Source organism: Triturus cristatus, chromosome 6 (genome assembly GCF_964204655.1).
Source record: "Triturus cristatus chromosome 6, aTriCri1.1, whole genome shotgun sequence".
Taxonomy (NCBI): domain Eukaryota; kingdom Metazoa; phylum Chordata; class Amphibia; order Caudata; family Salamandridae; genus Triturus; species Triturus cristatus.
Window position 1 is genome coordinate 1,478,658,040 of NC_140589.1, and position 27,133 is coordinate 1,478,685,172.

Genomic DNA, 27,133 nt, shown 5'->3' on the forward strand with positions numbered 1-27,133 from the left:
CGGAGCCGCCGGCAGGCAAGGTTGCCCAGTCGGGTCCGCGGGGCCCGAAGGCGTGCCAGTGGGCGTCGACGGCGGAGCCAGGTTCCTCATGGCCGAGAGGAAGGCACTGACTTCCGCCGGCCTCGCGTCAGTCCCAGGGACCGGCGGGTATGGGGACTTGCGCGGCGCCTGCGGCTCCGCTGGAGCCGCGGGGGTGGAACCACCCTGACCTTTGGCCGAGTCGCGCGACCGGCGAGGGGAGTCCGAAGAGCGGTGTCGCTTCTTGGAGTGCTTCGACTTACCCGAAGACTTGGAGCCAGACGATCGATGATGACGTCGGCTGCGGCTCCGCGACCGATCCTTGGACCTCCTCCTGGACCAGGATCGAGAGGGGCGCGGAGCCAACTGGCGAAGCTCGAGAAGCTTACGGGACCACTCCCGTCTAGCCTTCGAGGTCAGGGCCTTGCAGTCCGAACACGACGCCGCGTCGTGGTCGAGGCCCAAGCAGTAAAGGCACCGGCGGTGATGGTCCGTAACCGACATCAAGCGGTTGCAGTCAGCACAGGCTTTAAAACCAGGCATCCTACTGGCACCGGAGTCGAGACAAGATCAAAAAGGATCGAAAAAAAAAGTTAGTCAAAAAGTGACTAAAGGGGTAGCTCTCCCGGATCTGCGCTTACTGGCGCGGAAAAAAGAAGAACTGACGTCAGCGCGCGAGGGCGGCGTCTAAGTACTCCGACGACGTAATTCCGGCGCACGACGCCGACGACGGACGCAGAGCCGCAGACGACGCCTAGCGACGCGCAAGGGGTATTGCTGACGAAAAATCTTCCGGATCCAGTCTGACGCCTGGGGATATTCTAAGGTGAGAAATCTAACTAATGTGTTTCTTTCAGATAACCGTTACGCGTCGACGGTGCGGAAGAACAAGTTACTTACCTTCGGTAACGATGTATCTGTAAGAAATATTAGTTAGTTAGATTCCTCACCTTAGAATATCCCCAGGCGTCAGGCTGGATCCTGAAAGATTTTTCGTCAGCAATACGCCTTGCGCGTCGCTAGGCGTCGTCTGCGGCTCCGCGTCCGTCGTCGCGCGCCGGGATGACGTCGGAGTACTTAGACGCCACCCTTGCGCGCTGACGTCTGTTCTTGTACATAGCTTTCCGCGCCAGGAACGCAGAGCCATGCAAGAGACCGACACTGGTGCCAAAAAATCTAGGGCCCTAGAAAGGATAGCCTTAACCCTAGATGTCGGTTCGCAGAACGGGGAGGATGGGTGGGTCGGTGAGGAATCTAACTAACTAATGTTTCTTACAGATACATCGTTACCGAAGGTAAGTAACTTGTTCATCTGAAAGAAACACGTTAGTTAGATTCCTCACCTTAGAATAGATACCCCAGCAATACCAACCCCGGTGGTGGGTCTGCGAACCAAGATCACACCAGAAAGTCCTGGAGAACAGAACGGCCAAAGAAACCATCTCTCCGGACTTGGCTGTCCAGGTAATAATGCTTGGCAAACGTGTGCAGCGAGGCCCACGTTACTGCCTGACAGATGTCCTGCAAAGGGAGTCCCCGTCCCAGGGCAGTAGTAGCCGCTGTGGCCCGGGTGGAATGGGCTCTCAGCCCTACAGGAGGTTCCTTCTTAGCCAAGGAATAACAGGCCTTAATGCACAAAACGACCCACCGAGAGATGGTCCGCTTGTGCACTGCCCGCTCCTTATTAGCGCCCACGTAGCCAACGAAGAGTTGGTCGTCCACCCGGAACTGTTCCGTGAGGTCCAGATAGAAGGAGAGCGCAGGTTTTGGGTCCAGACGGTGGAGCCTCTCTTTCGAGGGATGCGGAAAGAAGGTGGGCAATGTAACAGACTGGCCGATGTGAAAGGCAGTTACCACCTTAGGGAGAAAGGAAGGGCGAGTCCTGAGAACAACCTTGTCCGGATGGACAGAGAGGAAAGGAGGTTTAGAAGAAAGAGCCTGGAGCTCACTCACCCTTATGGCAGAGGTGATGGCAACCAGGAAGGCAATGTTAAGAGTCAGAAGACGAAGAGGACAGTTATGAAGTGGCTCAAAAGGAGCGCACATCAGATAGGTTAACACCAGGTATAAGTCCCACTGAGGCATTACGAAAGGGATAGGAGGAAACATGCGAGTAATGCCTTTAAAGAATCTAGCAACAGGGGACTTGAAAAGAGAAAGGCTGATCAGGAAGCCGTAAGAAGGCAGAAACAGCTGAAAGATATCCCTTGAGGGTGCCCTGAGCAGATCCCTGCTGGGTTAGGGAAAGAAGAAAGAGGAGAACTTCAGAAAGAGGGGCGGAAAGGGGATCCACAGCCTTTGCTGTGCACCATGCCACAAATTTGTTCCACCTGCAGGCGTATACCGTTTTAGTGAAGGGACGCCTGGCTGCCAGAATGACATCACAGACTTCAGGAGGCAAGTTGTAGGAGAGTAGGGTCTGCTATCCTATGGTCACCCCAAATTTTTGCTTTTTGCTTCACTGGTTTTTGACATATTGAGGCTGTGGGCCTGCCAATCAGACCCCCAGCCTGCCGTTCTCTCTACTAAATTTACACTATGCACCCTAGGTGCATAACCAATTGGAGGTGGATCACCCTGTAAGCCCCTGTACCAGTGTACACTAGGTACCCAGGGCATTGGTGTATCTAAGGCCTGCCAGGGGCTGCAGCATGTATTATGCCACCCCAGGCCTGGCCTAACAAATTTGACACAACTGGCTGATCACTCAGCTGGGGTAAGTTGGTGTAACCACCTCTTACTTAGGTGTAGTATACCTATACCTAACCTTAAATGGGACACATGTTAACCTATAAGTCACTCCTATGGCAGCCCTTAACAATCCTGAAGGCAGAGTGCTTGGTTCCATGTGAGATGGTGCTCTGGCATGAGCTGAGCCTGTCTGCAGTGGTCGGAACAACTTCCTTCTACTGTTTCCAGATATCGTCATACCATATACTCTTAAGTGCATTATGAACCTCGCGGTTAAATGCTATCTTTGGTTTGGCTTTATCAAAACATGTCGAGTAAGGTGTCATACGAATTGGAATACTAACCCCTCGCCAATTCTGGCGACGGGGTTAGCATTCCACCCTTCTAGAGGGACACGACATGTACAGTACTTGAAACCCGGGTAAAATCAGACATAGCCTCAGCTCCACAAAATGGATGCTGCCACCACAGACACAAGTCTGCCCTCCTGCTGCTGGGAGTCCTTCCAGCTTGGGAGGTGTGGACAAAGGGTTTCCTGCCAGGGGAGGTGCGTGCACCACCCCAGACAGGATTTTGTGTATTGGTCAGGTAGGGCTTGAAAGGAACCAGACATGCCTGAGGCTCACAAGGAGCCTCGGTGCATATGCCAGTTCAAACCGGTCCTGGGGCACACCAGCCCTGGACCTGGGGCGAGCTGGACAAAGGATTGGGGGTGTAACCACCCCCCTTCCTGGTCCCACCCATAGGGAGGGACCTAGCAGGTAGTCCGGCCCCTAGAATCCGCTTAAAGGTAGGAGCTGTGTCCTAAGACTTCAGACATCCTGGAATCAACTTGAAACTAAGAAGAAGACGGGAACTTCGACGCTCTGCCGCACAGAGGACTGAAGCCAATCTCCCCTGTGGTCAGGGAGTGACCACCTTGCTAACGCAAGCACCATCCAGCGAATCAACGTCTGCTTTGCCGCCGCCTCCCGCCGGAGCCCGAGCCCAGAGACTGACAAGACCTGGACCTCCAGACCTCTCACCGCCCGATCCACAGTCCCTGAAAAGAGGAGACCCGTGGAGGCAACGAGACACGTGGAGCCAGCCATCTCGAAACGACCACGACAAGCTGCAAGTGCAACAACCGAGACTCCCTCCAAGTTGTGCTTTGGGATCTGAGAAGCCCAACACCCGAGCAGCATCTGCACCAAAGGTGAGCCCTCCAGCATCTCCACGATCTGCGTGGGGCCCTTCTGCATTTTGCCACTCGACGCGCCTAACCGGTTGCTGGCCCGCTGGCTAGTGGCCATCTTGGCGACGAACTTCAAGAAATACACCGCTGGTCTGGTTGCTCCAGACTGGCCCTGGCTCCCCTCCAAAGGAGCAGTCCCTCTGACCTTGCTGGTCAGAACCATCAGCTTATTTCGTTTTCCACAACAATTGCTTTTGCCAAGGCTTGTTTGCTTCGATCAAGTCGCCGACACCGCCGACAGCGAGAGCCTGCGTGGGACAGCTCGTGAACCGACTCCTGGACGTCGTCGACCTTCAGGGACCACGTGGCTGCAGAGACAAGCTGCACCTTTCTTCCTGTTTGCACCCGACATCGCCTGGTACCCACCTGGTGCCACGCTGGTCACTGGCTAGTGACTGTGAACACTGTCCCCTCTGCTTACAGGTCTTCTACAACTTCGATCCACTCTTGGATCCACCGCATCTCTTCCGGACCGACCGCCTGCAGCATCTTTGTCTTCAGGCTCCATTGAACAGAGAGAAGAAACCCGACGCACTTCGACACCTATGCACCCGCTTCCTGTGGGTGAGGTAAAGCTGGCACTCCGGTGCCCAAGTGTAGAGAATCATTTCTAGTGTCTGTGTTTCCAATCCTGAGTTCATAGTCCATCCGGAAGATCCTTTTTGCAGTAACTTTGTAACTTTTACGCACCCATTGTAAACCTATGGGAGCACGCGTGTGACTATTTGCTCTGCACACGCCACCCGTGGACCTCCTGGTCACTAACTAAAGTTAGCTCCTTGTAGGCCCAGCGATTCTAGAGGCCCTAGGCCTTTTCCCTTTTCTGTTCGTGGTACTTATACCACTATTTTAGTATATGGTTTGAGCGGCCACCAGGGCCTATCCATATAAAGTGCAACTTCTGTGTATTCTACTGTAATCTTGTTTGACGATTTGTGCTCCTGTGCTCATAAAGAGACTAGGGGTTACTTTGAGAAATAAATAGATATATATTTTGAATATATATCTGTGTGGTGTCCTTTCATTGGTATAAAAGGGGGTTACATTTGGTAAAACAGCCTGCTTAACACGCTTCACGAGTTTAGCCTCAAAGACTGCTTAGCCTACGCTACCACTAGGGCAGCTAGTCCGAAAAGGTTGACTTACAACCACACCATAAGGGTTGCTTGGCATGGTACAAGGTGGTCACTTTAACTAGTGAACATCATATACCAGGCCAACTTCTTACATTGGTGAGCAGCGGTTGGATTTGAGCTTGCTGTGTTTTACCATTGTAATCTCTTGGTTACCAATTGAAAGATCACATAGGTACCTATAGGTACATATAAAACAAGATTAGATATACATAAGTTCTACTGAACTTAGTTTTTGTAGAGCAAAGGGAGTAGCACACCCTGACTACAACTACTAGATAGGTTTAGTAGGTAAACCCACGTGTAGGTAGATTGCAACACATCCACCCACACTTAAGAGCAATGGCTGGGGCAGAGGGGTCCACTGTACCCATCTCTGTTGAGAGTGACCCCCAGAGGGCACCATCCATCTTTGCTACCCTTAATCAAAATGAGCTCAGGCAGTTGGCAAATATCAGGGGCCTTAAACAGCCCAAGAATCCTACTTCTGCTGAACTCAGGGAGCTTTTACAGGCTGATGAAGATCAGAAAGCTCTCAGGAAAGCCTCCCAGTTAGGCCCCTTAGGGTCAGGAACAGGAGGCCCCCCTTCTGAAGATGCTACTGAAGTACCCCTTTCCAATAGCCATCCCTTAGATGAGAATCATACTACAGAGGAGGAAAGTGGTGAGGATACAGAAAGTAGTGAGGATGAAGGGAGAACTAGCCCAGTGCCAAGTGTTATACGTGGCCCAGCTAACTTAAGGCTACTGGGGACTGACAATGGGATCATCCCATTGGATCTCCCTAGTGGACTTAACCAGGGGTCTGGGAGGCAAAGGAATCGCTCAGGTGACTCTAATGCTTCTCATGCCTCTAGAGGCTCTCAAGGTCACTTCAGGAGAAGGATGACCACCCCTCAGAGGAGGGAACATGAGGCCAGAATGCAGGAAGCCCAGCTGAGGATCAGGAAGCAGGAGCTAGAGGTAGCCCTGATGGAAGAGAAACTGAACAAAGCTAGGCAACCTAAAGAGAGTGGGTCTATACCCACTGGTGGCAGCATTGTCCCTAAGGACAAAGATAGGGTCTTTGATAATAGGAACCTGTCTAAGGTTGTGCCCCCCTACAAAAGTGGGGATGACATCCACAAATGGATGACTGCTCTTGGAAGAGCCTGCAAAGTGCAGCAGGTTCCTGAAGACCAGTGGGCAGCAATCCTCTGGCTCTCCTTTGAAGGAAGAGGCAGAGACAGACTCCTCACTGTTAGGGAGGAGGATGTCAGAAATTACAGAGCCCTGAAGAGTGTCCTAGTTGATGGGTTAGGCTTAACCACTGAACAGTACAGGTTAATGTTCAGAGACACCCAGAAGACACAGACTCAGGACTGGTCTGAATACATTGAATGTGCCACTAAGGCTTTGGAGGGTTGGTTGCTGGGAAGTAAGGTATCTGATTATACAGGATTGTACAATTTGATGATGAGAGAACAGATTTTAAATAACTGTCAAAACCAGCAACTGCATCAACACTTGGTTGACTCTGATCTGACCTCTCCCCAAGAATTGGGAAAGAAGGCAGACAAATGGGTCAGAACCAGGGTTAAGCAAAAGAACCAGAACCAGGGCCAAGGGGGTGATCAGAAGAAAACAGACCAAAAGGGTGGAGATCAGAAATCTAAAGACCAGAAGTCTTCAACAGGGCCCCAAACTACTGCTAAGGAGGGTGGGTCCCAACAACAATCCAAGGGAAAGAAGAAAGAAGGTCAAAAGAAACCCTGGTGCAATCATTGCAAGAATACAACTCACTGGACTAGTGATTGTAAGAAGGGTGGAGCCCCCAACACTGTTGCCCCTAAGGCACTTGCTCCCAGTACTACTGTTAGCAGTGTTGGTCCCCAGACAAAGGGTGTAGTGGGAATCACTATGGGAACTGAAGGAGATTCTGACTTAGACAGAACCCTGACACAGGCAGTCTTGATCTGTGATGGGGACATTGATTTGTCCCTGACTGTGAGCCCCAGTAACCTGGGCAAGTACAGACAGACTCCTGTAATTAACGAAAAAGTGGCTCAAGCCTACAGGGACACATGTGCCAGTGTCACTATGGTGACACCAGGCTTTGTGGACCCTGGACAGTACATACCAGGTGAGAATTACCTGGTGACCAATGCCAGCAATGCCACTACTTCACATAGTGTGGCAGTTGTTAACTTCTCTTGGGGGGAGGGGTAACTGGCCTCAAAAGGGCTGTGGTTAGTGCAGACCTCCCAGTAGAATGTTTGTTGGGCAATGACCTAGAGAGTTCTCTATGGTCAGAAGTGGAGTACAGGACTCATGCAGAGATGTTAGGTATATCATCACATGTCCTTGCTGTGACCAGGTCACAGGCCAAAAAGTGCCTCACTGAACCTCAGGTCTTGGATCCTGGAACAATGGACCAAGCACCTACCAAGAAGAAGAACAGGAGGGTCAAGGCTGTGCCTTCCCCCCTGCCTCAGAGTGATGATCAACCTTCCCAGGAAGCTGATCTAGAGGACCCTGAAGGAACTGTCCCTGAAGAGCTTGAACCTGATCAGGTTGAGTTTCTGGGGACAGGGGGACCTTCAAGGGCTGACTTGAGGCAGGCTCAGTTATCCTGTCCCTCTCTTGAACCCCTCAGACAGCTGGCTGCTGCTGAGGCTGCTGGGAATGCTCAAGGTACCCATAAAGTGTATTGGGATGAAGGGCTCCTTTATTCAGAGGCTAGAGACCCCAAGCCTGGTGCAACCAGGAGGTTGGTTATACCTCTGCAATTTAGGGGCTTCCTTCTTACCTTGGCCCATGATATTCCTTTAGCAGGACACTTAGGCCAGAACAAGACTTGGGACAGGCGTGTCCCTCACTTTCACTGGCCTCACATGAATGAAGATACAAAGGAGTTTTGTCGCTCCTGTGTGACCTGCCAAGCCAGTGGCAAATCAGGTGGCACAACAAAGGCCCCCCTAATACCACTACCTGTGGTGGGGGTCCCCTTTGAAAGAGTGGGAATAGATATAGTGGGTCCCATGGATCCTCCCACTGCATCTGGGCACAGATTTATACTGGTGGTAGTGGATCATGCCACCAGGTATCCAGAGGCAATTCCCCTTAGGACCACTACAGCACCTGTTGTGGCCAGGGCCCTGCTGGGAGTATTCTCCAGAGTGGGGTTTCCTAAGGAGGTAGTTTCTGACAGAGGTACCAACTTCATGTCAGGATACTTGACAGCTATGTGGAAGGAATGTGGTGTCAACTACAAGTTCACCACCCCTTATCACCCACAATGCAATGGGCTTGTTGAGAGATTCAACAAGACCCTAAAGGGTATGATCAAAGGATGACCTGAAAAGCTTAGGCGAAGATGGGACATCCTTCTACCCTGCCTTCTGTTTGCTTACAGAGAGGTCCCACAAAAGGGGGTTGGCTACAGCCCCTTTGAATTGTTGTTTGGGCACCCTGTAAGAGGCCCACTGTGTTTGGTGAAGGAAGGATGGGAGTTACCTCTCAAAAAGCCTAAGCAAGACAAAGTGGACTATGTACTTGGTCTCCGCTCCAGGATGGCTGAGTATATGGAGAAGGCATCCAAAAACCTTGAGGCAAGCCAGGCCTTACAGAAAGCTTGGCATGACCAAAAGGCTGTCTTGGTTGAGTTTCAGCCAGGACAGAAGGTATGGGTATTGGAGCCAGTGGCCCCAGCAGCACTCCAAGACAAATGGTCTGGACCCCATACAATCCTGGAAAAGAAGGGAGAGGTTACCTACTTGGCGGACCTAGGAACTCCCAGGAATCCCCACAGGGTACTCCATGTTAACAGGTTAAAAGCATGTGTTGACAGGGCAGACATGGGCTTGCTCATGGCTACAGATGAGGGACAGGAGGAAGAGAGTGACCCTCTCCCAGACCTGTTGTCTCAGAACCCTGAAGATGGCTCAGTTGAAGGAGTGACCCTTGGAGGCAACCTCACTGCCCATCAGCAGACTGAATGTAGACAAGTTCTACAATCATTTCAACATCTGTTTTCCTTGATACCTAGCCAAACTGACTGGTGTACCCATGTGGTGGACACTGGTGACAGTCTGCCTGTAAAGAACAAGCTTTACAGACAACCTGACCACGTCAGGGACTGTATAAACGCTGAGGTACACAAAATGCTGGAATTGGGTGTCATTGAACCCTCAGAGAGCCCCTGGGCTAGCCCAGTGGTTCTTGTCCCCAAACCTCACACCAAAGATGGCAAGAGAGAGATGAGGTTCTGTGTGGATTACAGAGGACTCAATGCTGTCACCAGGACAGATGCGCATCCTATTCCAAGGGCAGATGAGCTCATAGACAAACTAGCTTCTGCTAAGTTTTTGAGCACATTTGACTTGACAGCTGGCTATTGGCAAATCAGATTAGCTGAGGAGTCTAAGGCCAAAACAGCATTCTGAACCCCAGGTGGGCACTACCAATTTGTGGTGATGCCCTTTGGTCTGAAGAATGCACCTGCCACCTTCCAAAGGTTGGTGAATCAAGTCCTTACTGGGTTGGATGACTTTTGCGCAGCATATCTGGATGACATTGCTGTCTTTAGCTCCACCTGGGAGGATCACCTGATCCACCTGAAGAAGGCTCTTGAGGCTCTGCAAAGGGCAGGCCTCACTATCAAGGCTACTAAGTGCCAGATAGGGCAGAGTAAGGTTGTGTATTTGGGCCACCTTGTAGGTGGAGGCCAAGTTCAACCACTGGAGAGTAAGATACAATCCATCAAGGACTGGTCTCCTCCAACCACCCAGACTCAAGTTCGAGCTTTCTTGGGCTTGACTGGGTACTACAGGAAGTTTGTTAAGAACTATGGGTCCATTGTGACTCCTCTTAATGATCTGACATCCAAGAAGATGCCCAAAAAGGTTCAGTGGACAGTAAGCTGTCAAAAGGCATTTGATGACCTGAAGGAGGCCATGTGCTCTGCACCTATCCTGAAAAGTCCTGACTACTCCAAAGAGTTTATTGTCCAAACAGATGCTTCTGAGTTGGGTGTGGGAGCTGTGCTGTCACAACTTAATGTAGATGGTCAAGACCAACCCATTGCTTTTATTAGCAGAGGGTTGACCCCCAGAGAGAGGAATTGGTCAGCTATTGAGAGGGAGGCCTTTGCTGTGGTGTGGGCCCTGAAGAAGCTGAGGCCATACTTGTTTGGCACTCACTTCAAGATTCAGACCGACCATAAGCCCCTCTTGTGGCTAAATCAGATGAAGGGTGAAAACCCCAAACTGCTTAGGTGGTCCATTTCCCTACAGGGGATGGACTTTACAGTGGAGCACCGGCCAGGTACTGACCATGGGAATGCAGATGGTCTCTCCAGGTACTTTCACTTAGGACATGAAGACGAGACTGGTCAAGGCTAGTTTAATGTCCCTGCGTTTGGGGGGGGGGGGTGTTGTGTAGGAGAGTAGGGTCTGCTATCCTATGGTCACCCCAAATTTTTGCTTTTTGCTTCACTGGTTTTTGACATATTGAGGCTGTGGGCCTGCCAATCAGACCCCCAGCCTGCTGTTCTCTCTACTAAATTTACACTATGCACCCTAGGTGCATAACCAATTGGAAGTGGATCACCCTGTAAGCCCCTGTACCAGTGTACACTAGGTACCCAGGGCATTGGTGTATCTAAGGCCTGCCAGGAGCTGCAGCATGTATTATGCCACCCCAGGCCTGGCCTAACAAATTTGACACAACTGGCTGATCACTCAGCTGGGGTAAGTTGGTGTAACCACCTCTTACTTAGGTGTAGTATACCTATACCTAACCTTAAATGGGACACATGTTAACCTATAAGTCACTCCTATGGCAGCCCTTAACAATCCTGAAGGCAGAGTGCTTGGTTCCATGTGAGATGGTGCTCTGGCATGAGCTGAGCCTGTCTGCAGTGGTCGGAACAACTTCCTTCTACTGTTTCCAGATATCGTCATACCATATACTCTTAAGTGCATTATGAACCTCGCGGTTAAATGCTATCTTTGGTTTGGCTTTATCAAAACATGTCGAGTAAGGTGTCATACGAATTGGAATACTAACCCCTCGCCAATTCTGGCGACGGGGTTAGCATTCCACCCTTCTAGAGGGACACGACATGTACAGTACCTGAAACCCGGGTAAAATCAGACATAGCCTCAGCTCCACAAAATGGATGCTGCCACCACAGACACAAGTCTGCCCTCCTGCTGCTGGGAGTCCTTCCAGCTTGGGAGGTGTGGACAAAGGGTTTCCTGCCAGGGGAGGTGCGTGCACCACCCCAGACAGGATTTTGTGTATTGGTCAGGTAGGGCTTGAAAGGAACCAGACATGCCTGAGGCTCACAAGGAGCCTCGGTGCATATGCCAGTTCAAACCGGTCCTGGGGCACACCAGCCCTGGACCTGGGGCGAGCTGGACAAAGGATTGGGGGTGTAACCACCCCCCTTCCTGGTCCCACCCATAGGGAGGGACCTAGCAGGTAGTCCGGCCCCTAGAATCCGCTTAAAGGTAGGAGCTGTGTCCTAAGACTTCAGACATCCTGGAATCAACTTGAAACTAAGAAGAAGACGGGAACTTCGACGCTCTGCCGCACAGAGGACTGAAGCCAATCTCCCCTGTGGTCAGGGAGTGACCACCTTGCTAACGCAAGCACCATCCAGCGAATCAACGTCTGCTTTGCCGCCGCCTCCCGCCGGAGCCCGAGCCCAGAGACTGACAAGACCTGGACCTCCAGACCTCTCACCGCCCGATCCACAGTCCCTGAAAAGAGGAGACCCGTGGAGGCAACGAGACACGTGGAGCCAGCCATCTCGAAACGACCACGACAAGCTGCAAGTGCAACAACCGAGACTCCCTCCAAGTTGTGCTTTGGGATCTGAGAAGCCCAACACCCGAGCAGCATCTGCACCAAAGGTGAGCCCTCCAGCATCTCCACGATCTGCGTGGGGCCCTTCTGCATTTTGCCACTCGACGCGCCTAACCGGTTGCTGGCCCGCTGGCTAGTGGCCATCTTGGCGACGAACTTCAAGAAATACACCGCTGGTCTGGTTGCTCCAGACTGGCCCTTGCTCCCCTCCAAAGGAGCAGTCCCTCTGACCTTGCTGGTCAGAACCATCAGCTTATTTCGTTTTCCACAACAATTGCTTTTGCCAAGGCTTGTTTGCTTCGATCAAGTCGCCGACACCGCCGACAGCGAGAGCCTGCGTGGGACAGCTCGTGAACCGACTCCTGGACGTCGTCGACCTTCAGGGACCACGTGGCTGCAGAGACAAGCTGCACCTTTCTTCCTGTTTGCACCCGACATCGCCTGGTACCCACCTGGTGCCACGCTGGTCACTGGCTAGTGACTGTGAACACTGTCCCCTCTGCTTACAGGTCTTCTACAACTTCGATCCACTCTTGGATCCACCGCATCTCTTCCGGACCGACCGCCTGCAGCATCTTTGTCTTCAGGCTCCATTGAACAGAGAGAAGAAACCCGACGCACTTCGACACCTATGCACCCGCTTCCTGTGGGTGAGGTAAAGCTGGCACTCCGGTGCCCAAGTGTAGAGAATCATCTCTAGTGTCTGTGTTTCCAATCTTGTGTTCATAGTCCATCCGGAAGATCCTTTTTGCAGTAACTTTGTAACTTTACGCACCCATTGTAAACCTATGGGAGCACGCGTGTGACTATTTGCTCTGCACACGCCACCCGTGGACCTCCTGGTCACTAACTAAAGTTAGCTCCTTGTAGGCCCAGCGATTCTAGAGGCCCTAGGCCTTTTCCCTTTTCTGTTCGTGGTACTTATACCACTATTTTAGTATATGGTTTGAGCGGCCACCAGGGCCTATCCATATAAAGTGCAACTTCTGTGTATTCTACTGTAATCTTGTTTGACGATTTGTGCTCCTGTGCTCATAAAGAGACTAGGGGTTACTTTGAGAAATAAATACATATATATTTTGAATATATATCTGTGTGGTGTCCTTTCATTGGTATAAAAGGGGGTTACATTTGGTAAAACAGCCTGCTTAACACGCTTCACGAGTTTAGCCTCAAAGACTGCTTAGCCTACGCTACCACTAGGGCAGCTAGTCCGAAAAGGTTGACTTACAACCACACCATAAGGGTTGCTTGGCATGGTACAAGGTGGTCACTTTAACTAGTGAACATCATATACCGGGCCAACTTCTCACACAAGTCAAATGGCATCAACTGTCATAGCTCAATCTCAACACATGGAGGTGGAGGCTGGACAGGTTCGTGTGGAGGACCGTCCCCTGCTGCTGCGACAGAAGGTCCTCCTGAAGAGGCAGTCGAATCGGGGGATCGATTGACAGACTGAGTAGCTCGGGATACCAGTATCTTCGTGCCCAATCCGGAGCCACAAAGTTTACTTGGCCCGGTCGCGCCTAATCTTCTTCAGCACTCTGGGCAGAAGTGGTAGAGTTAGAAAGGCGTACAACAGACCACAACTCCACTCGCGCCGAAAAGCGTCTCCGAGTGAGTGCTGTCTTGGAAATTCCAACGCGCAGAACTGCTGACATTGTGCGTTCTCTTCGGTGGCGAATAGATCTAACCAAGGCTCTCCCCACTGTCGAAAGAGGCCTTGCGCCACGTCCGAGTTCAGACGCCATTCGTGATCCATCATGCACCGGCGGCTGAGTTTGTCCGCCCTGGCGTTCAAAGAGCCCGCCAGGTGTTGAACCACCAGGGTGATGCCCTGATGTTCCAGCCATGTCCAGAGGCGCAGAGCCTCCTGACAAAGGGTCCACGACCCCACCCCGCCCTGTTTGTTGCAATACCACATGGCGGTGGTGTTGTCCGTGAACACCTGCACTGCACTTCCCCGTGCAGAGGGAAGGAATGCCTTCTGTGCAAGCCGTATCGCCCGCAGCTCCAATAGGTTGATATGGAGCCGGGACTCCGCCGGAGACCAGAGGCCTCTGATCTCCGCCTCTTCCATGTGGCCCCCCACATCCCAGGAGGGACGCATCCGTCACCACCACATGCTCCGGTTGGGGTAGGGAGAGGGATCTGCCACTGACCTAATCGTGGTCCGTGAGCCATAACTGCAACTGTCTTGCAGTGCCCTCTGAGATCAGGACATGGTCGGACAGGTTGCCCCGATGTTGAGCCCACTGGAACTTCAGGTCCCATTGCAGAGCCCGCATCCGTCACCTGGCGTGATGTACCAGCAGGATGCAGGAGGCCATCAGACTCAGCAGCCACAGCACCAACCTGACCAAAACTCGGGATAAAGGCTGAAAGATCGGAATCAGAGCCTAATTATCCCGAATCCGCTGTTCCGGAGGATAGACCCGAAACAGCGCCGAGTCCAGAACCGCTCCAATGAAAAGAAGCTTCTGGGAGGGACTCAGATGCGATTTCGGCACGTTGATGGAGAACCCCAGCAAATGCAGGAGGTCGGCCGTAGTATGGAGGTGGGAGACGACTGCCTGGGGCGAGCCCGCCTTCAACAACCAGTCATCGAGATAGGGGAAGACTGAAACCCCTAATCTGCGCAGATGAGCTGCGACCACCGCCATCACTTTTGTGAACACCCGAGGGGCACTGGTGAGGCCGAAGGGGAGCACGGTAAACTGAAAGTGCTCGTGGCCTACCGTGAACCGCAGGTAACGCCGGTGGGCCGGCAGGACGGGTATGTGGAAATATGCGTCCTGCAAGTCCAACGCTACCATCCAGTCTCCAGGGTCTAGGGCAGCCAGAACCGGAGCTAAGGTGAGCATCTTGAACTTTTCCTTCCGGAGGAAGGCGTTGACGCTCCTGAGGTCCAAGATAGGGCGTAGGCCCCCTTTGCCCATCTTGGGAACCAGAAAGTAGTGGGAGTAACAATCCCGACCTACTTCTGGGCCAGGAACGCGCTCGATGGCCCCTTGGCCAAGAGGGCCGTAACTTCCTCCTGCAGAAGTTGCCAGTGATCCCCCGACATGCGGTGGTACTGCGGTGGCATGGCTGGAGGGGTCACCTCAAAGGGGAGGGAGTAGCCCCTTTGGACGATTTGCAGCACCCACCTGTCCGACGTGATGGTAAGCCAGTGGAGCAGGTGATGGCGAACTCTACCTCCCACTGGAGTGGAATGGGCCTGAAAGGTCTGACTAGGAAGGCTTTGAGGCAGATGCTGCTGGGGCAGATGTGGGCTGACCGGCTCTCTGCCCCCCCGCTCCGCCTCAGCAGAATCCACGCCCACGACTGCGTTGAGGCTGGTTTTGCGGCCTGTGGCTAGACGGACGTGTGGGGGCGCCCCTTCCTTGGCCACGAAAGGGGCGAAAAGCGGAAGTTTGCGGGCGCAGGGCCGAGAGGCCCAAGGACTTGGCCGTAGCCCTTAAAGCGCTCCAGCACACTATCTGCTTTTGTCGCAAAAAAGGCGACGGCCATCGAAGGGCATGTCCATGAGGGTGCTCTGGACATCTCCGGATAAATTCGTGGATATCAGCCAGGCGTGGCGACGAATCACCACCGTCGTCGCAATCACCCTACTTAGCGAGTCCGTGGTGTCAAGCCCACATCGAATCGAGTACCCCTCAGCAAGAGCCTGGGCGAGCCGTGTCCGGAGGCCCGGACACTGGGGCAGCACGTCCGCCACCATATCCCACAACGGTCCAAAAAGCACGCAGTATTAATAGACCGCAACCCCAAACTGAGGGAAGAAAACAGCTTCTTCCCAAACTGTTCCAACCTTTTGAATTCCCGATCCGGGGGAGCGGACGGGAATGCGGTCTGGGACGTAGAGGCCTGGATAACCAGGCTCTCAGGGGTGGGGTGCACCGACAGAAAACTGGCGCCGGGCCACGTTCCGGTCCGCAGGAGTGACTGTGGAGGGCTTTGACCAGGTGCCCATCAGAACGTCAGTCAGTGCTTCACTGAACTGCAGTAGAGGCTCCGAGGAGCTTACTGGCGGTTGAAGCACTTCAGTGAGGAGGTTAGTCCTCACGGCCACTGCAGGGAGCTCCAGATGAAGGGCTTCGGCAGCCCTGCACATCACCACAGAATAGGTTGCACCCTCCTCCATAGCCACGGAGGGAGGAGAGATGAAGCCAGTGTCAGGGGAGGTGTCGAGACCACTGGCATTCCCCAACTCTTCTGCCCAGTCCTGATCAAACTGGCACTGCTGTGACAGAGGGTCCTCAAACCCCTCCCAGTCGTCCCAGTCATCCGACTCCTGATAGACAGGTTGAAAGGACGGAGCCGGGCGGTAGATGAACGGCTCATCCATCGGCGCCGGGCGCCGCCGCTCCGAGGCCGTACCCGGACCGGGGCTAAAACTGGGAATGACGTCGTCCGAAGACGGCGCCGGGGGCGGTACCATAGGGGTCGGCGCCGGCGGAGGGGGTCGTAAGGTCAACCGGCGTCGACCGGGATCCAGGCCTGGATCCCACGGGGGCCTGCGGCATCGGGACTGAAGTCGACGACGGGGCCGGAGCCGCCGGCTCGCTAGGCCTCCCAGTCGGACCTGCGGGACCCGAAGGCGCGCCGGCAGGCCTCGACGGCGGAGCGAGACTCCTCATGGCCACGAGGAAGTTCCGAATCTCGCCCGGAATTGCATTAGGCCCAGGAACCGGAGGGTATGGGACCGGATGCGACTGCTGCGGCTCCGACGGAGCCGCGCGGGTGGTGCCACCCGAACCCTCAGCCGAGTCGCGCGAAGGGAGTCAGAAGAGCGATGTCGTTTCTTCGACTTCTTTTTACTGTGCCCCGACTTACCTGAATGCGAGGACTTCGAACCCGATGAGCGGTGATGGCTGCGGCTCCGCGATCGGTCGCTCGACCTCCTCCTTGACCGGAACCTCGAGCGGCACGGAGCCCACTGCCGGACCTCGAGGAGCTTGCGGGACCGCTCCCGCCTAGCCTTTGAGGTCAAGGCCCGGCAGTCGGGGCACGACTCGGCATCATGGTCGGCCCCAACCTTCCATCTTCCACGGGGTGGGTTCAGGGTCCGTTGGGAAGAGTCCTTTTTCTTTAAAACTGCAACAGCGACTTACCCTTTAACTAACATGGAGCACGCAGTTGTGTTCTCACTCTGCACACGACATCCGTGGGGTTCCTAGATACTCACCTTGGGTGGTTCCTTGGGTCCCCGGCTCTTCTACGTCTTCTGGGTCCACTCTTGTCTTGATTCAGGGTTCGCATTCCACTATTTTAGTATATGGTTTGGTCTCCCCTGGAGACCATTGTGTATTTTTGCTACTTACATGCTCTATTTCCTAAGTATTGTGGTTATATATCTGGGTAGGAGAAAATACACTGAATTAGTGAATGTTTGTAATAAAATACCTATTTTTATAACTACACTGTGTGATTCTTTTTCACTTAACCTATACCATAAGATTAGGTACCAGTAAAACAAGCTGCTTTACACTCCTGCTCTCCACAGCTACCACTTAGAGAGCTTTCTAACGTTGTCTTAGACCACTAAAATCATCATATGGGTTGTCCGGATTAGTGCATGGTGTTACACTTACATTAGTGAGCACAATATACTAAGCCAGCCTCTCACAGCGACTTTGACTGGGTCCGAGATCTCCTTCTGTCTTTTGACTTTGGCCATGATTAACTTGGCCTCCCGCTCCTTCAGGGCCTTCGGATTCACCCGCTTACACAAAGTGCATGACCCGATTTTGTGATCCGAGGACAGACACAAAAACAATCTTTGTGCGGGTCAGTGATGGACATCTGTCCCCTGCATTCCCTGCACGGCTTGAATCCTAACTTTCTAGGAGTAGTCATCTTGAACGGCTACAAAGTCACAGCAACAGTATCAAAGAAAACTCCGTTAAGCGTCAACGGCGTGCAAAAAAGAGAACTTATGGCTCCAATGACGTCATGCGGAGCAGTTCCATGGTGACGTCCTTGTCGACATAGGAGAGCTGAGGAGAAAAGTTTCTATGGAATGGTGCGTATGGGGTAGTTCAAAAGTGAGAAATCCACAGGAAGATGTATCCATATATATGAGGTCGCTGCACTAAAAACTATATGTCCCCCCTATGGCAGGGTCTTCAGCCCTGAGGGCAGGGTGCTTGGTGCGAAGTGTGAGGGTGCCCCTGCATGAGCAGGACACCCCTTCAAATCCCGGAGTTGATTCTTCAGGCTTTGTAAGTGGGGGTCAGCCATTTTAAGACATATAGGGGAAATCAGTCATTACAAGATGTCTAACTATATAGTGCTGCACCAAACATGTTGGAATCATAACCCAACACCAAATCCAGTGTTGGAAGTATGATCCCATGTACTGGAGGGCTCTTTAAGGGACTCTCCTGTATTCCCGGTAACAGCCTTTCAGGGTCTGCAAGCAAGCAAGTTCTGCTGCAGACCATTGACACGATTCTGCCCTCCTTTTGCTGAGCTGAGCTCGTGCAGGGGAAGGTAGAACAAGATGATTCCTGTCACAGAGAGGTGTGACCACCTCCCAGACAAGACTGAGTGTATTAGGCTGGGGTGGGGGCACTTGCCAGGGACACCAGACTGCTATGAAGGGCATATTTGGTGCCCTCCTTGCATACTCCAGGTGAGCCAGTTCATGAAACCTGGTGTGAAACTGGACAAAGGACATGGGAGAATCCTCCTCTGTATCCAGTGCTTCTTCTGGGAGGAACTCCCGAGTTGTTCCAACCCTTTCCTTAGGGTACTTAAGGGCTCCCTGTGGGTGGGTCCTCAGATTCGTCTTGGGACACTACTCAACCCTGAAACTATGTCGCTCTTCAATCGTCTGTACACTTGGACTTTGTTGAACCTTGACTGGAACCGAGACTGCATTGAGGAAGACTCCTGCTGCTCCTGGTCTCGCTGTTCATCAAGTCTTCTTTGTCGTTTGTGTCTGTGCTTCATCCAGGTTCTTCAACAGACCTGTGGGCATCAAGGACACCCGAAGAATTCTCTCTTGGAGTGAAGGAGTTACTACCCTGCATATGCAGGCACCGCAATGAAGCTGACTGGTCTGCTGCTTCCGTTGTCCTACGGACTTCCTGAGGTCCAACAACACAGGTGGTGGTTTTGAAACTCACTAGAGGCCTGATCTGTCTTCTCAACAATTTTGAGGACAGTATCCCTCGTCGGGGTCGCTGGGACCAAACCCCTGTGCACCGCGTCGACTTGCTGTTGAAAAGGGTAGTTGGCTCTGCGCTTCAGAGATCTTTGGGCTACAAGAAGCTCCAGCCTCCAGCAACTCTTCCCTCAAAGATCAGCGTCCTCACTGGTTCCTCTGCACCGTGGGCCTCCACCTTTGGTGAGCTGCTTGAGGTCCTCCGGCGACTTGTGTGCCTTTGGCATGTGGGTCCTCCTGAGGGTCTTCTCTTGCTTCTGTGCACTCCTCTGCTTGCTCGGGGCCTTATCTGACTCTCCTTGTGTTGGTGAGGCCCTCTGGATTTTGCTGGCCCAACGTTTGTTCCTTTTCATCTTCCATGCCAGTTGCGACCACCAAGGCTTATTGGTGATCCTACCGAACACCCACCAGCCAGACACCGACATCGGACAGCTTGTGCACAGCTCCACAGGTCTTCCTCAGTGTCATCTGGTCCTTACAGCTGCAGCGACAAGGTCACCGCTGACTCTTTAGAACCTCTCATCATCTGTGGGCATCGTGCTTCTGTGCCTCCCGGTCACCTCCGAGTGGCAGACTTGGTCCCTCCTGCTTGCAGGTTCTTCACTTCCAGAATCCACCTTCGGATTCCACTGGACTCCTTTGCAGTCTTCTCCAGAGGCATCTTCTTTCAAGTCTCCCATTGCTGTCTACTGCAGGTTCCGACGTCACTTCACCCATATGCACCCGACTTCCCTGGTGCAGGTAACCTGGTTCCTGGGGCATCCACGGGTGGGTTGGCTCCACAACCTTCTGTCTTCCAAAGGGTTTCTTCAGGGTCCTCCGGGCAAGGGAGCTTCTTTGAAACTGCAACCGCGACTTCTCCATTGACTTCCATTGGGCATGCAACTGTGTTTCCAATCTGCACACAGCCTACGTGGGGTTCCTGGGTACTTACCTTGGGTGGTTCCTGGTGTCCCCAGCTCCTCTGGGTCTTCTGGTCCAAGTCCCGTTCTACTTTGGAGTTCGCATTCCACTTTCTTAATATATGGTTTGGTCTCCCCTGGAGACCAGTGTATATTTGTGCTACTTACCTGATTCTTGCAAAGTATTATTGTGTATTGAGTTGGTATCTCCGGGTAGGAGATATACCAATGTGTTAGTGAGTTTTGTGTAATAAATAGAAGTATTTTTATAGACACACTGTGTGGCTCTTTTTCATTTAACTTGCACCCTTGCTTAAAGTTGGTAAAACAAGCTGCCTTACACTCCTTCAAGATAAGCCTGAAGGCTGCTCTCCACAGCTACCACTTTGAGGGCTTTCAATGGTTTTTGAAAGACCACTAAAAACACCATAAAGGTTGTCTGGATTAGTGCAAGGTAAATGTAAATGTAAATTTGATACTTGTATAGCGCACTACTCACCCGCAAGGGTCTCAAGGCGCTTGTACGAATACCGCTGTGGAACCCATCCTGGCTTTCCCTGTGAGGCGTCCACTCCTGGGCACCCCCAAGGTGGAGGCCAGGCATCCTTAGCGTTGTGGGGGCCGTTGTGGAGATTAAGCCAGCTATTGCCCAGAGTTGCAGAGTGGGACTCCATGATTGGAATAGGCACCGAGGCGAGAATTATCAGGTCTGTGGAATTTTTGAGCACAAGACCTGCCGAGGTGGGGGAATTGAACCCTGGTCCCGGGCTAGACCTCTGCATCAGGGTCTGCCACTCTAATCATTGAGCCACACTTCTCCAAGTGATGCACCACAAGGTGCATCACTTCAATAAGTGAGCACCATATACACTGAGCCAGCCTCCTACAACAATGATGCACCGACAGAAGACTATTTTTCATTGTAGAATTATTTTCTGATGCAACATAGGTAGAGACTTTTGATCACTTGTGGTCAGAGGACAATACAAACATCCACCCAGCCAAATATGTAAACAGCGTTTGTACCATTCATTTCAGCGCCCAGGGATCCTTAGGGGTGACAGTGCTGTGCTATACAAATGTTGGTTGATTGATGTTATCCATTGCTTTCGCCCTGTTTATTTATATACAGCTGTCATTAGTTTAAAAAAAACTTGAAAATCTGAGAATTCATTTTGCTGAAAAACATTGCTTGAGCTTTAAAAAACGTACCTTAAAGAGGATAGGCAAAAGCTGTATTTGTTCTGGCACAGCTGTAGAAAACAGTCTGCCTGCACTTGCGATTAACCACTTCAATACTAGGAAAAAGAACAAATCAAGATTTTTAAAGTTTATATAAATGACCTCATCTACCGTGAGTTACAATCATCAATAAGGATTATATTATGATCAAAAAGAGTTCCCTTCAACAACACCCAAATTTGCCAGAAAAGATACCCAACCCTTAAAGTTTTTTGTAACATATAATCGCATTTCAATACATGTGACATTTGAAATAGTCCCATACATCAAACAACACATGCTACTAAGCACTACAACAGAACTTAATGAAAATAAACAAATTTGATGGAACTGTTAAAGCTAACACTACTAAAACTCTGGGAATACCTCTCAGTATGTACCTATCAAAGAAGGACACTTTGGCCGATCTCCAAGGCGGTCATGCTTGCATGAGAAAATAAGCAACGCATGAAAAGCACTAGTCACAATGGGCCTTTAACCAAAGGTGTAGTCAGTCTCAAGGTACAGCTAGAAATACTTCTTATAGGTACAGTCAACATCAGCCATTTCTGCTTGGTATTTTGTTTATCTCTGCAGGAGGAGAAAGGGTCCAGGACCCTTTTTCATGGAATAAGGTTTTACGATTAAAAAAACAAACATGCCACCAGGCAACTGAATCACTGCACTCAAAAGTAACTGAGCATGAAAGTAGGCCATGGTACAAGACTGAATATGTACCCATTTGTAGGAATACGGCGCAAACCAAGCAGATGACAACAAAGCAATGTATACTACAGCATAAGAGTGAAAGAACTGGAAGAAGAGAACATTTAATATTGTGCACAGGTGTTAGGATTTTGGAGAGGTGCAGAGTAAGGGGAGAGTCAGTCCTCAAGTGAGAAGTAGGTGAAGGTCACAGAGGCTCTTATTGGGTCTGACTTGTCCCCTTCTTAAAGATAAGTGCCTGACTTGATGTTGCAGAGTGCAATGTGGATGCCAAATTTGAGACAGTGTACTAGGGAGAGTGAAGGAGAAAGCACCTTTAGAACGAGTTACTTACCTTCGGTAACGATATATCTGGTAGAGACGATTCTTGCCACAGATTCCTTCACGTAGAATTATCCCCAGGCGTGAGACTGGATCCGGAAAACGTTCTTGCCCAGCATCCCGGTGCGCCGGGGGGATGACATCACACGACTCCGCCCAGGCGTCGTCCGCGCACGTGATGTCAGCGAGGTCACATAAGTCCCACCCCGGCACGCCTACGTCAGTTTTCTTCAGAGAACTTTTCTGCGCCACAACGCAGAGCTAGTAGACAAAACTGTGAGAGTATAGGAACAGTGTGCGAAAGAGCCAAAGGCATGGTGAGGAACAACACCACAAAGAGCAGTGCCTGGCACTGCAGTACCCAAAGGCAGGGAAAGAATAAAGGACAGAGCAGCAACTCTGCAAGGACAGAGACAACCTCCCCCCTCCCCCCCCCTCCCAAATACAAGGGACATATGTAAAAAGGTCACGAAAATGCACAACAGGACTAAAATCCCCACCAAAGACAAGGAAGGGAAACCAGTTGGGGACACACAGGAAACGACAAAAATCGAAGACATCCCCATCACAGAGTATGACAACCCCCATCAGGAACAAGGGCAGAGACACAGCCAAAGACCCCCAGCTCAAGGATCGCAAGAGCCAGAAGTACCAACAACCTAACCTCCCATGTGACAACAGGGAGGAAAAAGGGACATCCGGATAGAAAAAGGGGGAAGAACGTACTCATAGAAGACACCGCCGCCCACAGGGAAGCGAGTGCAAAAACCAAATCACAAGTCCTCGCAGAACGGGGAGGAAGGGCGGGCCGTGAAGGAATCTGCGGCTAGAATCGTCTCTACCAGATACATCGTTACTGAAGGTAAGTAACTCGTACATCTGATAAAGACTACTAGCCGCAGATTCCTTCACACAGAATAGATACCCTAGCCATACCCAAGGGGAAGGAGGGTCTGCAAGAGGACCCCACCCACCTGGGCCAAACAGAGGCCCGCACGGGGGCCGAGTCCCCAACAGGATGAGGAGCCCTATCCCCCAGGCAAGGGTAAATGAAGAAGAAGAAGAAGAAGATGATAGCCTGCCCTCACTCAGCAGAGGAAACAAGGCAAGGCGCAAAGAGGCCCAACACCCCACGCCCACGTGAGGCAAGAAAACCTCCGCCCGAGGCCAAAAAAGGGCACCGAAGGAGAAGAGCAACCTAGAGACTCCAAGGAGAAGCGGCAGCGCAAAGGCAATCCCCAACAGGAGGGCGCCGAAGGAGAAGAGCAACCTAGAGACTCCAAGGAGAAGAGCCAGGGCAAAGGCAATCCCAGACAGGATGGCGCCGGCAGCAAGAAGCGGGCGGAAGCCGAAAAGGGGAACCCAAGGTCACCAAGGAAGAAGCGTCCAACACCCCGCAGGGACAAACTGCACCTGCCAGAGGGTCCAAAAGTCAGGGACCATCCCCCCGCAGGGAGAAGAGGTAGAACCAAGTGCCAGGCCCACAGGAAGCAGTGGAGAGGGCAGGATGACAGCCCCACTAAATCCCCAAGAAGGCACAACGGTGCAGAAAGAAGACGGCAGCACTGGCAAGCTCCTCCAAACGCCAGGAACACCATAGAACCAATACTCACGCAAAAAGGTGAAGAAGAAGGTTGCTTTCGCAACATACCATAACGCCACGATGAGCAGAAGCCCGCAGGCGACCACAACTCCCCAGCACATACCAAGGCTATATAACAGCCAACCCTGCCGCACATGGGGGATGTCACATCCCAAGACATGGGAACCTCTTAGGAAGAAACTTCCGCAGCAGAGGACAACAAAAAGAACCGCGGCATAAGAAAACCCCACAGGAGGCTTATCAAGCAGCCAGATGGGAAATGCAGAAGGCCCAATCGCAGGCACAGCATGGTGTGGTTAACCCAAAGGAAAAACACACAGTCAAAAAGGGGCTGGCCAGCAGCCAACAGAACCACAACCTCAGCCAGACAATCGGGGTGACCCGCCCCAACGAATAACAGCTCCAAGAACCAGAGCAACCGCAGGTCACTGAGGAGGAGAAGAAGGAGGAGGAGGAGGAGGAGGAGAAGAAGGAGGAGGAGGAGGAGGAGGAGGAGGAGGAGGAGGAGGAGGAGGAGGAGGAGGAGGAGGAGGAGGAGGAGGAGAAGGAGGAGGAGGAGGAGGAGGACGAAGTCCCGCCAAGAACCTCTGGATTGCCGAGTCTGCAGGGGCATGGAACAAAAGAGCACCATCGAAGGGAAGGTCCACCAGCCGTTCCCGTATATTCTCTGGGAACACACTGTCCCGAAGTCAGGCATGACGACGAAGGGCCACCGAAGAAGCCATGGCACGACCCAGCGCCTCCGAGATGTTCAGAGCGGAGCGAAGGATAAACGCCGCCAGCTCCCGACCATCCAAGACATGGTGTCGCAAGTCCACACAGGCACCCTCCTGAGAAGTGGCAGACATAAGGGACTCCGCCGAGTCCCACAAACAAAAAGTGGCCCTAGCCAAAACACACAGTGTGTTAAGGGCCCGCAGAGCCGCACTGGTCGAGGCAAAGATATTGCGCCCCCAGGAGTCCAGCCAGCGTGCCTCCCGTGACGGGGGAGACAATAGCAGCGGCAAAGCAGGAAAGGCAGACTGCAAAAGGGGGCCTCTGGTTGAAGGATGAAGAGAAAGGCACACCGGATCACGCGGTGCCGGATGGTGGCAGTGCAGAAGGTGCTGGGGCACCGGGTCCCCTGTGGCAGGGTGTCCCCAAGTCCCCAAGAGAGAAGAATGGAGTGAACCCTCGAAAGGAAGCAACAGTTCCCTACCACCAGAGCCCTAGTGGAGAACCTCCAAAAGATGATCGGTGGGGAAATGGCCAGCTGGATCACCCATACGCAAAATTCCCACAGCCGTGGAAACAGCGCGGACGAAAGCCGCACCGGCCTCCGCGGGGCCCCGTGGAGGGGAAAGCAGCTCCTCGTTAGGCGACGGCTGCAAGCTAAGGCGGCCATCCCCCAAGCCAAACGGAGGAAGGAAGGGCCAAGGTCGGAAGGAAGGAAGAGGGACAGAGGAGTGGGGGACCTGCGGCCCCTACGGCGAAGACCGCGGTCGCGGAGACGACGAGGAGCCGCCTTTAGATGACGTCGGGGAAAAAGCAACGACACGGCGGCCCGTCTCCGGCAAGGATGACACCAGCAACCGCCGGACCTCTGGAGAAGAGGAGGCATCCGAAGACGAGTCAACGACCCGTCGTCGGCCCGGAGCATAGAGTCCGCAACCTGAAGCAGGACACAGTCGACCGGCGCCGGAGGAGATGCCGAGGCGACCTCCGACACAGCACACGGTGCAGGGGACCGGAGCTGAGCCGGGGTGGCAAAGGGGCGCCGCCAACTAGACCTCGGACGAGGCAGCCGCCTGCGTGGAGGAACGAGAAGGGCCCGGGGAAGGACGAGAAGTCCCCCGCCAGCCGCGACTCGTGACAGGGCGAGATGGGCAGTCCACCGACCCCTGCGGTGCCGCCAGGGCCAGTAGCCACTGGCACTGTAGCGGCGCCACCTCGGCCTCGGACAAGGACGCCGCCTGTCCCGCGGACCAAGAGGGGCTCGGGTGTAACCAGAGCCCCGGCGACAGCCGGCGACACCACAGGGACTCCCGCGGGAGTTTGTGGGGAAGCAGAGGCGCCGTGGTCCGAAGGAGGGACCCCAAAGGGCGGCACCCCAACGACACTACATCCTCCGAGCCTGGATCCGAACCACTGGGGGCCGGAGCCGCAGGCGACGCCGTGGAGGGCCCCGTACACTGCAAGGGATTCGCTGACGTCCCAGGAGGGGATGGAGGAGTAGGAGAAGCCAGAGAGGCCTGCAAAGCCGCCTCATATGTCTTCATTTGGGCTCTGGACGCCCCCACGCCGGGAAAAGGCAGCTAAGGGGACGACACGTGGGGCCGCACCACCCGTGGAGAACCCACGCCCCCGACAGGCCAGAACCCGACCCTCGGGGACATACTACAACACTTACCAACAGGTGAGCGGCGCTCTTGCGACCTAGAAGATCGAAGCCGGCGAGGGCAGCTGCGGCCCCGAGAACTCTCCGCAGGAGCCAGACGAGGCGCCGACGGCAATCTGGACACACGAGCCGACAGAAGTTTCATCCGGCGCTCTCGCCGGGACTTCGGCTTCATCTGCTGGCACGCCTCACAATCAGTGGAGTCGTGGTGATCCCCAAAACACCACATACAGATGGGGTGAGGATCCGTTGCCGACATGAGGCGGCCACACGACGAGCAAGTTTTAAAGCCCGAAGGCATTCACACACTGTTCCCACACACGCAGCAATAGTGTAAGGGAAAGGCCTAAACAGGCCCGAGCACAAACCGGATCCGCGTTGCACGCGGAAAAGGAAAAAACTGACGTAGGCGCGCCAGGGTGGGACTTATGTGACCTCGCTGACGTCGCGTGCGCGGACGATGCCTGGGCGGAGTCGCGTGATGTTGTCCCCCCGGCGCGCTGGGATGCTGGGCAAGAAAGTTTTCCGTGTCCAGTCTCCTGCCTGGGGATAATTCTACGTGAAGGAATCTGCGGCTAGTAGTCTATCAGATGTGCTGCTGCTGGGAAGATGAAGTGTCCGGTGGAATCCAAGCCTGGATCCGAGGTGAGAAGAACCTGAAAGCAGAGGGGACAGAGTCTGGGTCACTTCAGGGTGACCAGGGGCTCAGTAGACGAATACCCACTGATGTCGGGTGCTTCAGGTCAGAAGATAGGATGCTTGACATTACAGCCACGGGGACCAGGAGATGTCGACGACGACCAAAGTCCGAAAGTGAGCTGTCCCACGAAGGATGTCGAGTGCTAGGGATGTCAGTGTCCGGATTGAACACCAACAAG

General features: G+C 53.1%; 1 protein-coding gene across 2 annotated transcripts in view; it reads right to left on the reverse strand.

Annotated features, from left to right (window-relative positions):
• PSME4 (proteasome activator subunit 4) overlaps positions 1–27,133 on the reverse strand; it is a 1,714,764-nt gene that overhangs the window by 256,022 nt on the left and 1,431,609 nt on the right. For both annotated transcript variants that reach the window (XM_085612595.1, XM_085612594.1), the window contains one exon: positions 21,220–21,305. In XM_085612595.1, coding sequence (XP_085468721.1) covers positions 21,220–21,305 — 86 coding nt within the window. The remainder of the gene's footprint in view (positions 1–21,219; positions 21,306–27,133) is intronic.